Source organism: Erithacus rubecula (assembly GCF_903797595.1).
Source record: "Erithacus rubecula genome assembly, chromosome: 14".
In the NCBI taxonomy this organism is placed as follows: domain Eukaryota; kingdom Metazoa; phylum Chordata; class Aves; order Passeriformes; family Muscicapidae; genus Erithacus; species Erithacus rubecula.
The window spans coordinates 13,970,843-13,983,551 of NC_136666.1; the positions used below are offsets into that span (position 1 = coordinate 13,970,843).

The following is a 12,709-nucleotide window of genomic DNA, read 5'->3' on the forward strand; positions in this document are numbered from 1 at the left end:
AATGTCCCTGCAGAAAGTTGGGCAGTGTGACACAGAGAGCACAGGTTTGCCTATCACACTGATTACTTGATGTAATAGTAAGCAAGCTTAAGTGAACTGTGTGTCTTCAATCTTTCCAATCACTTAGGGATGGGCACCAGAGGATACCATCCATCATCCATGGCCTGAAACATATGGTGCATCAGCAATCTTAGGCTGACCTAAATGATAGTAAAAGCTGCTATGCTGTTCACAATAAGGAATTGTTGTCCACTGAATTACAGGATTGTGATTAGATTGCTAACATGGCCAACTTGATGTATAAGTGAAGTGTCCAGGAAAGATATTCCCTAGGATCCTTTGAAGATTAATTTATACCCTTGAAATGTGCACCAATCACAGAATGAAAAAATATGTCAAGGTATTTTTCTTGTGAACAAAAAAAGCACTGCAGTGGTAACAGCTATTAATTTATTTTTGGCAGTTTTAGCCAACAGAATTCAATAAACAATGTTCTTAAAGGTTTTTGTTTTGTTGCAAGGTTTTTTCCTGCTACTCCTAAAACTGAGTTCTACAACCTCTTTTATAAGGGGGACAGCTCCCCTTCAAATGCTATTCTAAAATCTCATAAAGAATTGTAAGTATTACACAAAGGCAGCAAGAAAAAGACTGAAAATTTTTCATTTTATATTAAAGTATAACTATGTAATGGATATATAAATATATTGCAATTGTATGTATCTATTTTTAAGATAAAAAACATACATATCTGACCATCTGATCCCAAAATTATCAATTTTGTCTCTCCATAAGTTAGATTATTCTTGTCATATTATTCATTCATCAATTTAGGAAAAAATCACCCACATCACAGACTAAGGCTTCAACTGCAATATCAACTTCGGTGTGACTCAGGGTAGGGGGAAGCAAGGAAAGGGGGAGTTATTATTTCAGAGTAGCTCTATCCCTTAAATCCTCTTTAGATAGCAAAACAAATAGTGAAAAGCACATTTTAGGAATCACAGGCAAAGAGTGAAAGAGCATTACCTTATAATAGCTATAAGCTGTATTAGAACATAACTAAAATCCAGCATATATTTGTGCTGACCACCCAAAACCATTCAAAAACCTCACCCCAGGATGAGAGAAATTACTCCCCTCTAAGATATAGAACTTTAAAAAAATTGTTTTGCAAATACGTCTGCTATATGCAATTATCACAAGAAACCTGGAAACAATTATTTTTTTTGGTGACTTGCTTTGCTTTTCCCAGAACATCTGAGGCAGATATGGTTGCTGTGCCTGTTAGCTCAGACCTTCTGCTGGTGCTTTTACTTTATTTCTAGTGTGCTTGTCACTAGCATAAGTCCTGAACCACATACAAGTCCTACTTTTGAACATTCCTAACCAGGAAACTAAACCAAGAAATTTCATTACATAAAAGCACAGGTTTAAAATCATGGCCTTTTTTTTTTTTTTTTTTTTTTTTAACACTATTCCCCAATATAATCTGCTGGCAGAAGTGTAATTCATATAATATACTATATATCACACCTTGACACAGATAACAATGGTCACTAGTGAAGGAGGCTCCTATTGAACCTTTCAAGGGGACTTACTAATTAAATAATAAATTCTTTCCTGTGCCATGAGAATAGCCTTAATCTGCTAAAAATATCTGAGACATACCTATTAGAACAATCAGCCTAACATATTAAAATGCTACTTTTCAATGAAAACACAACCTAGGACCAGTGTCTGCTTAACTTATATTAAAAAAAACAGATTGTCTTTTGTTACAAGACAAAGACACATATTCATTGCCAGAATTAAACTTGAAAGTTTGGTAAGATGCAAAACCCTGACAGTACTTCATGTCCTAAAGAAACGGAAAAATTTTAGCATTAGCATATTATTAATACATTAAATTGAACTTGCATGCTTTAATTATATCAGATAGGTTCTGCTTCTCGCTCTTTGCATTTCTGAATAAAAAAGAAAAGGAAAAAGGAAATCCAAAACCTATTCAGATAAAAGGGTGGTAGAGAGAAAAGAAAACACAGTCAAGCTACTAAACAGCCTACAGGAAATACTTAAGGTTCTTGCTTCACCCTCTTCACTAGGCTATCTGAGCATCTCCTAGTAGTGCAGCAGGTGATGTGACTAACATCCATCATATGAGAACAATACAGGCACCTGTTCTTTAGGGAATTAGTGATGCATATCTTAAGTGTGATATAAGTTGGATTTTTCCAGGAGTAGGGAGAAAAAATTCCTTTGCTGAAACACTTGGAATTTGACAAAAAATTTCCTTGGATACACCAAAAAGGTTTCTATATTCTTTAACTTTTGAACAGTCATCTTCCCTAGCAATGCAAAGAAACATGATCTGAAGCAAGGCAAGATACTTGGTGGACATAATTTCAGTCCTTAAAATAAAGAATATAGTGAAACATTAAATATGAACCAGTAATGAGAGAATACAAAATCACTGAAGTTTCAGAACTGGGGAATCATCATGTGCTGGTTGGTTCTGGGCATCATGCAAATATGAAATACTATTTCTATTAATGATGCTTACTTGCTTTGAAGCTACACTGAGTTTACTTGTATATAACAAAGAGAAATAGATTCTTTACACATGAGAAATGAAATACAAATAGATGCATTACGCCTTCAGAATTGTGCCCAGAGATAAACTCATTGACCATCCTGAAATGTAACAGTTCTGTTGAGATACATTCTAGTAGTGATGGATATATATGTCCTTCCAACTGGTTCAATATTTTCTTGATAAGCTTGGTAGGCAGGAAAGGCTCCTTTTGAGCTATTTCCATTTTTTGTTTGCTGAGACAGATGCCTTGATCTCATTATTACAGACAAGCACTGTTCAGTTGTGTTAATCTGCTGTGTGTTAGCTGGGACTCTCTACTTCCACACTAATAATGACTTGTATAAATAAAGTGGTTTTACCTTTCAGCATGTTTTTCACAAAACACGTAATGAAAAATTTCCATCTTACTGAAAACTATTGTGAGAAGCTTGAAGTAATTTCTCTCTTTCTGCAAGGTATTTTTAAACAAACAAAACTTTTAAAACATTTAACTTGTCTTTCTGCCAGATAATATTAATAAAACTGTTGGTTCAATATTTGTGTGATTTTAATTTTATAATTTCTTTCCAAATAAGGTAGGTCAGTCTGTTATTTTGTAATTCAAGGACAGAAACCATTCCAATATATATAGTTATAGACCAGAGGAAATGCTAGAATTTAAGGACTCTATTTTTGCCATTTTATTCACAAGATTTTACAGAAATTGAGTGAGCAAAAAAGGACAGAGAAATAGGGAAGCATCATTAAGGCCTATGTGTTCTTTAACAGTGTAGACAATAAAGAGGACAGTCTGAGCAGCTAGAGATTGATTATTACCAAGTTAAAATAGTAGGACAAACTTCAAAATATAACTGTACCAAGGTGAAAACCATCAGATTTTGTTCTTTCTACCTTTGTGAATAGAAAATTAATTAACAAAACAAACTTAATTCTGTTATACAGACACAGATTGATTAAAAATGTGAGTATGACACAAGAAATTAAAACAATACTTTGTAACTTATACACTTACTTCTTATAGTATGTTCTCATGTCTTCCAGTTCTAAGGATTTATTTGACCCATGGCTCTGTTTGATAAATTAGTCACAAGAAATCCTGGGTTCCTATTAAACTATAAGGATTACAGATAATACACTATCAGCAAGTCTGAACACTGTGTTTAACTAAGAGCAATGATACAGGTAAGGAGACATTCAGACTAACTAAACAAGATGTGACAAGGAGTGGCTCCTCAAAAAAACCTCCCAAATTAAACAAACCCTAAACCAAACTAAATAACAAAAACAAACAAACAATAACAAAAAAAAAAAAAAACAACAAACCAAAAGTTGTAGAAGATATTCTTAGAGGAGACAAAGTAACAGGGAGTATTTGCAGTTCCCTCACTTATTTTGAGGCCCCAAGCCAGAACCAGCAATGAAATCTTTCTAACATTAGCATTGCACTTTGCCTCACCAAATGAACTTCTAAATAAACAGAAGAGAGCAAAAATGAACCAATGATAATTTTATATGTCTATAGTAACATCTACTCTCCTCCCAAAGTATTTACCTTTAAAGGTTTAGATAGAGCATTAGAAATTCTTTGCATAAACACTGAAAAAAGCACATGGAAACCAAAACTGTTTATTGTGAATTTGAATTTAGAATATATGTGATCCTTTTGCCTCCTTGACCAGTGAATGCTATCTTTCCTAATGTTTTGTAGGTCTGAGATGGCGCCTTTAGAATTTGATTTTGTGTAAAAATACACACCAAATCTGATTTCTGCTACATTAAGGAGTCCTCTGGTAAAATACATGAAGCATGAAATGAAATAAACTATAGTTCCAGAATGAGTCCTTAAGCTTACTTCCTTTAGTACTTCACCACTAATATTAAAGACTACTGGATCAAACTACAGTTTTAATTGGATATATAGGACATGATACAGTGGTATAGTTAAACTGCAAGTTAGATGCTAAAATAAAGCATTGATTTGTATTCTTTTACTGGAAATATCTGTAATATGAAACTAGGATACAATACACTCATTTTTAATGCATATTCCGTGCAGAGAAAAGCTACTGCTGTCACCAGGTTGTGCTCAAAGTCCATTCATCAAATAAATGTTAGATTAATTGGTTTGCTGTTTCTCAGTCTAAAATGAGATTACAGATTAATCTAATTCTCATTAATAGTGATGAAATGTTGATTATACATTTCTTACACTGCTTATTACTAATGCACACACACAAAAATGGCCTGCCACATCATTTTTTAAAATAGCCTGAGGTCTAATAATTTAATGAATTGTTATGTATAGGAACTTGCCCAAGAGCAAAAGTATCAGTTCCACCTGAAAACTTTGTTTTATTGGATGAAATGTTTGTGCTAATAAGAAGATCAGATCACATAAAGAAGAGAAATTTCATTGTAGAGATAATTTTAAACATTCTTATTTCTTGGTAAGTACAGGAAGTCAAAGATGGGAATGTAAAGGAATAAAACAGGTTGGAAGAAATTCAGGTGGAAGATCTAACATGCTAGAAGAGGGTTACACTGGAAAAATGTAAGAGATATCAGACAGGAAGATATCAGGAGCCAAAAGTCAAAACAGCTGAAAAGTACAAGCTGCAAGAAAATATGAATGTAGTGTTGGGTTCATATAGGGTACATGGATTCATAACTGCTTGTGCATTTAATGGTCTCTTTTCTCAAATTCTTTTGATCCAAAATAATACACACTGTAAAATTTCCTTATTTCAGTTAATCTCAATAATCCCTGTCACATCAGAAATGGGATCAACTTCTATTCTTCCATTTTTTAAAATCAGCAACCAGACATGATTTTCACTGGAAAACTGGCACTGTTTTGTACCTGTTCCCAGATAGATTGCCATGCATCTATTATAATCTTCCTCTTCTCCATATTCCTACCTTTTCTTTTTAACCCTGACTCTTTTGTGTTCCATTCTCCTCTTCTCTGTAGCCTTTTTTTTATTAGAAATGCTCCCATGAGTTTGTTGTGCATCCCATTACCTCCTCACCCCTCCCCAATAATTCCTGATCGTACAAGCAGTCAGTTCACAGGAGAAGAGGAATTTCCCAACAGCTGCACTGGTAGCTTTCATTTTCTGGTTATGTGCATTTCTAGGACTCCAACGTATTTTGCCTGGACACCATTTTGCAGATTGTGTTTGATTACTGGATTCATAATTGATGACTGGATATGGAACCCAGCCCCAGCAAGGCAAGCAGTTCAAAGACTGAATACATTACATAAATCACCAGTCCAATTCCAAACTTGAAACATGGTAAGGGTGATGTAAGGACATGAGAACAGCTGTACGTTTATCTGAATTCAAAGTGTTAGACCACAAACTGATTCCTCGGAATCTGTTGGAGTTTTCTGGGCATTTAGTATCTCACCAGAACACAAATAATATAAATTACATGAATGTAATTATAGTAAAAAAGTGTCAATGCATTTACACCCCAGAAAGTTACTTCCCCAGCAGTCAGGTAACAGAATTTTTCATTAAAATCTTGTGTAACCTTTGCTGGTACCAGTGATCCAAACAGGCTAATGCTCCAAATCAGGATTATCTTTTGGGTCTTTGTTTAAATACAGGGTCAGAATGTACATCTGGAATAATATGAAAATGCAGTAGGTTGTAACAAGATGTCAATGTGAAAAAATATATCAGAGACAGAACAACCTTTCTCTTTGGCTGCACTTTCTAGACAAAACCTTCAGACTTAGCAAGCAGGCAAGGAGTTTCATTTGCTATACAGAAAGACAGACATAGGATTACTTCCTAAGAGCTGACATAAAAAAGTGTCTGTGGCTGGACAGATTTCTGAAACCCTGACAATGGAAGTGTTCAAAGCCCTGTGTTGCAGGTCACCATTCCTCCCTAGTGAACAGGAGTGGTTATATCCCTCCTTTCATTGATTTACCATTACTGAACGGATTCCTCATTTTAACAAAACATATTGTTATATTCTAGATAAGTCTTTGACAATTCTTTATACTAACCTATGGAATTCAATTGCCACCATTAATTTCAGTCTGGTATTTATCAGCAGAAGCTTTTTTCCTGCAAGAACCAATTTATTTAATTGAATAGTTTAAAGGGCTCCAAAACCACATACAAAAGATGAGGTTATAGCTAATAGCTTTCAAATATACTTAAAAGCTTGAATCATTAGCAGTTGCTTTAACTAGAAATTTTTAAGTGCAAGGCAGAATTTATTGCAAACTAGTCTTAGTGGTGTGATTTTTCACATTTCATTTTTTCACAAATACAGGAGGCAGTTAAAACATGCTGTATTTAGAAATATAGCCTGTACTTTGCTGTCCTTCTACTATTCCAGTTTTTGGCATTCCTAGAATACCACATGCATCATTTCTTCAATTTATTATCTGAGTATTAACACATCTTAAACACATTTATCTCCAAAATTTTCTTAAAAGGTAAATAAATCCAGTTCCTCACATTTTACAAAAAACTGAGGTGTGCAACTCCAGAAGACTGGAATGCTGTGATGCTGTTCCAGATAACAATTTTTTGGCTCCCTAGAATGGCACATGGGAAGCTGCTTCAGTGCAGTAACTATTGGGAGATTGCAGTCCTAGACACAAAATGCACCTGGAGGTGAGAGAATCTCATTTCTAGGTCTTACCCATGCAAATATTTTGATATTTCCATGAAAAAGGAAAAAAGTTCTGTAGATGGCTCATTGCTGAATGCCCTGAGGATAAGCAATGAGTTACCACTGAAAAAGATACAGGTTCAGATCTACTCCAGGAGGGAATATCCAATTTCTTTGTGTCCAATCAGTGAACTAGGGAATGACAACAGTGGTATTATCCACACACTTCCTCTGATCAAAGAAGTTCTGCACGTGACTGGGTATGGATTAAGTATGTATGTCATAAGATCAAACACTACAAATGAAAAATGAATGCCAGCATAGCTCCTCTTAGCTTTATGCTAAGTAGATATAAAAATAGATAAATAAATTTTCAAAAAATCACTGCCTCTGACTCAGAGTGGAAAACAAGACCACACTGACAACCTGTTAAATGGTATTATTAACCTGAGATTATTGGTGTGTAGAAGAATGCAAGAAGGGATACAGTCCAATATACATTTTCAGAATTATGACTAATGTCAAAAAAATTAGGGAAAACCTAATCTTCTTTGAAGAACTGAAAAAAATCCTGCAGAAATCAATAATAAGATTGCTATCAATATGTTTGGAACAGGTCCAGAATTATTATTTCTGACATTAACATAAAGAAATTGCAGCTGTTTGCATTTATATTTCCTTTTAGCAACAATGGAATAATGTACTAGGACAGACCAGAGTTAACCCTTTCTCTGGCATGCTTTAAATGCACAATTTGGGGTTTTTTAATTCTTTATTTTGGTTTCTGGAAGAAAGATGAGTTTGGTAACTTGGGTTTTTTCTTTTGGTATTGTTGTGGTTTTTGTTTGTTTGGGGTTTTTATTCAAATAAGCAATTCTGTCTGTATGGAATCACAGAAAAATATGGCATTTTAAATTATTCATCAAGTGAAGTTATTGCCTACATCTGGTCAACCTTAACCATGAAGCAAGGATGCAGGAGCTTCAAAGGAATAAGGACCTTTCTGACCAAAAAATGAGAAAAACCCAATTATATAATATACTATCAAATTTAAAGATTAAAACTGAATGACAAATTCTGAAAGTTTGTCTTTAAAAAAAAAACCAAACTAACTTTTATTCGCTTCAGTGGACATTTTTTGAGGTAAATAAGATTAAACATCTCTAGATCTAATCTATTATTTCCAATTAATGAAAAATGCAATATATTGCAATAACGATGGCTGACAATATTCAGATTACTTTACTTTGGATCAGAGGGCACAAAACCAGTCTTGAATTATAACTTAAAAACCCAAAACAATATTTAACCTTTACCTTGATACTGCACAAGATGCCAACTACTGTACAACCCATAAAAACAGAGTATTTAATAAAATATGACATACCTGTCAGATAAATTACTAAATCCAGATATAATCACTCATCCTAACAATTACAATGGTTGTGGACTTACTCCTGAATGGGTTTTTAACCATATCTGCATATTATTAGAAGCCAAAACTAGTTATACTCTTTCATATACTAGAAATCACAAAAAAATTTGTTCAATTCTCTATGATTTAACAAGTTCTATGACACATATGACAAAACCATACAAGCCAAAACAAGAATACTTCTTCTATTTATAAACCTCGACAAATAATGCAACAAACATGAGTAGAAATGAGAGCAATAAGAAATCTAAAATAATATTAAATACAGTGCAAAACCTCTTTTCCAATCATTCTGTATGTTTTCGGCCTCTTTCTGACTACATTAAGTTCTGAATATATTAAAAAATCGACTTTTCCTTACAGCATGTATTTATATAGTGCAGATCATGGAGTATGAAAAAGACATAGCCAGAAGAAAAGCTTATGCATATGGTTCTCCTAGTAAAGCAATTTTCTAGTTGTTTTTTGAATATCCATCAAATAATTGGGTTAAGAACAAAATGGCAGTAAAAACCACAGACATACAAACGAATCTCCCTTCGTAGAGTAGAGGTAACTTACCTGAATTCATGTCTGGGATTTAATTAGAATTAAACATCAATTGACTACTAGAATCATACCAGCCCTTTTTATGTAACAGAAATGTGGATTTTTTTTCATCTACTATAGAAAACTTTGAAATATACCCAAAGATCTAAACACATTTGGAGTATGGAGACATCTGCATTTGAAACTTTCAGTTAGTTACGTTTTAGCTGTAAACCTCTGTCATAATATTTCATTGAAATACACCCTGAAAATTCAGAAAATTGGAAATTAAGTCCATACATGAACTTTACAGCTGGAGTTGCTTAATTACAATGCACCTTGGGCCAAACCACATAAACTAAATGATTTGAAACAATCTTCAATGTAAGCAAAGTATAAACTCATATATGACAATCATTGAAAGTGTCTTGCATTTCAAAATTATAGACACTGTATTGTGGCCTGAAGCAAGTATCACTGATCATTTTTAGTATGCTGGAACAAGGATATTGGTAACAAATTTTCATGACAGACACACACACTGAATGAGATAATAAATTAGTTTCCCAAGTGAAGGCTCACTAATAAGATTGGATCTAAAATTTAGGTCACTTAATTTTAAGACTCAGCTAATGGGCTAAAAAAAAAAAAAAAGAAGAATATAACTTCATAACATAAATTCAGGTTCAATCTTTTTTACCATAAACATTAGCACCATTGTAAAGTTGCAAAGAGTAAGCTTCTTGTAAAATGAAATGATCTAATTGTAAAAGGCTTTTGATATCTCCTTGCAGGAGGTTATTTCTAAAATAAAAATAAAATATTCTATATTACATTATGAAGTTATAAAATTTAGGCAATTAATTTTTAGAGCTGTGCAAGGTCTGATGTCACTGGAAAGACAGATTTGTAAAACTTCTTTCCAATATGATTTATTGATTCTATTTCAACTACAGTGTTTCTTTTATTTGCAAACACCAAACCTATTATACAATCAAAGAAACTTTACCTTTTCTTCTTTAGTATTCAGAGGTGAAAGCCCTTTAATTCCTTGACAATCATATGAGAAAACTCCTAGCCTGATAAGGTTAGATATAGGTCATTTGGCCTGTCTCACACTGAAGTAAAGTATTGTGAACTCATACTCCCACTTGTTCTGATTACTAGAGGAAGTTCTTTTAAAATAATATACCAACAGATTTTCCATTTACAAGGCAAAGAAAATTTTCTGAAGAATGTTTTACAAGGTCATAGTGATAGAACAAGGGGTAATGTATTTGAACTGAAGGAGGTAGATTTAGCTTAGATCTAAGGCAGAAATTCTTTATTGTAAAGGGGGTGAGACACTGGAGCAGGTTGCCTGAAGTTATGGATGGCCCATCCCTGGGAGTGCACAAAGCTCTGAGCATTGTGGCCAAGTGGAAAATGACCCTGCACGTGGCAGGCAGCTGGAACTAGATGATTTTTAAGGTCCTTTCCAACCCAAACCATTCTGTTATTTTTAACACATTACAAATCCCTCTCAGTCTTTGACAGGGTCCAAAACTTACCATTTCCATTCTCTGCTCTGGCCAATGGCTCCCTGCAAATCGCTGTTGTTCTCAAGGGATTAAAAGTCCTCTGAACTTCTGCCAGCAGCACTGCTTGCATTGCCTCAACAATCTGTCAGAAATGCAAATTATTGTTGGATGGTAGCAGTACCTCAACTATTTATCTAAGTATTTGACAATTTTAACCAACTAGCACAAAATCTGGAGACTGTCCTGGTGAATGTCATTAGAAAGTCGACGTTGATTAGTCTTTCAGACAGTGACAATTATGTGTCTCGACATACACATTGAAAAAAAAAAAGCTTAACTAGATAGCAATAAAATAGTGTTAGTTGTCAGTCAGGACTGCTCCCCAATAAACATTCATTTTCTTTAATGTCAAATCTAGAATCAGTCACCTACTGCCTCCTTGATTTCAAGGATAAACAAATACTAACAAAATATGCTAGTAAAGCACAAGGTAATAACAGCTAATAAGTATCTTTATTCTTTTTTCCTGATGTGTGCAAAATTGCTTGATAGACTGAATAACGACCTTGTTGTCTTGGGTGACATTTTATGATTCCTGGCATCTAATTTCTGATAAAATTAAAGAATGTTTTATTATTAGTAGTGATGATCCATTCCTCTAGCTCAAACATAAAATCCCCATATGTTTTTGTCTAACACATTCCTCAAACTCCTTTTATGCAAAAGGAACATCTCCTGGAGTTGTGAGCAGCCTGTAAAAGGCACTTGCAAAGCTGATACACCTCATGTGGGCATTAGGACAATGCAGTGTAAAGACTGTCTGAGTTTCCTTCTCTTTAGCAAAATGGTGCCATAAGAACTAAGAACATTTAAAGATGCAAAGACACTTACATAGCGCATGAAGGCCTTAGACAAAAGACCCCAAACCTTTGTAATTCTTAGTTTTAATTTCAGAATGGTGTACCTTCTCTGCATTTGGTATTTCCTTCAGAAAAAAGAATACCATTTTTCTCATTTGGGAATATATTAATTCTCAAATACAAGAACTTTCCTTAAAAACAGAGTGAATCTAAGGTTCAACTTCAACTTAAACATTAATTCAAATTGAATACAAAAACTTTAATATATTTTATTATAAAAATTTTAAGGTTATACACTATTTATATTATAAAATGCTTTTGAAATTATTTTAAATTTCGCATTAATTGAAGTTGATATGCAGGATCCATCAAACTGCCTGGAAAAGAGAATGAAGTACCTGTCCTCAAAAACATCTCTAACTGCCCTTGTAAATTGAAATCATTAAGTGGAACAAAGGCTGAGGGTGTCCTTTGTGACAAAATCCTTTATTGTAGACAAATATACCATAGTCAGGTCCACAATGTGAAAGTTCACTGCGAGTGAACTCAGCCCTACGTGATTCAACATAGCACAAGCCTTCATCTTGCTATAATAGAACTTTATTTTACAGGGAAAACCAAAGGCAGTTTCCAGTTCCTCACATCTATACAGCCCTGAGCTTTGGGGATTACAGATCCTGACTTTGCAGCAGACTCTTGCAATATATCTAGAATAATTAAGAAAGAGAACAAAACAGGGACATGTTCTCATTGTCCTAGGGAAATTTTTGACCAAAAATTCTTACAGAGGTACACAAAAGAAATCTGCTAAGAACCTGTCACTAATCTGGATCAGATACTCTTTGCTTGTATCACTGCTGTGCATGGCAGGCAGCATTTGCAATAACTTCCTCTAACATCTTAAAACAAAAAACTGTTACAAATGGCACAATGTGGAATTACTGTAGAGGCACCTGTAGATGCCTCTGCATGTTACTCAACTGTGTCTTTGTTGTTTCTGCATTTCCAAGTGCTTGGTGTGCTGGTTTCATGCTTAGTTTCATCTTCTCATGGAATGTTACCCTGAAATTCATAAACCTCATCTATCCTTATCACCAAGTTTAACAATCTCCAGTAGATTTTCCTGTTTCTAACA

The 12,709-nt window shown here is 34.0% G+C and overlaps 1 protein-coding gene across 1 annotated transcript in view; it reads right to left on the reverse strand.

The window, feature by feature from the left end:
• Positions 1-8,448: 8,448 nt before the first annotated feature.
• Positions 8,449-12,709, reverse strand: part of WDR72 (WD repeat domain 72) — a 63,726-nt gene continuing 59,465 nt past the window's right edge. The window contains exon 18 of the mRNA XM_079317696.1: positions 8,449-10,856. Within this exon, the coding sequence (XP_079173822.1) occupies positions 10,704-10,856 (153 nt within the window). The 3' untranslated portion in view covers positions 8,449-10,703. The remainder of the gene's footprint in view (positions 10,857-12,709) is intronic.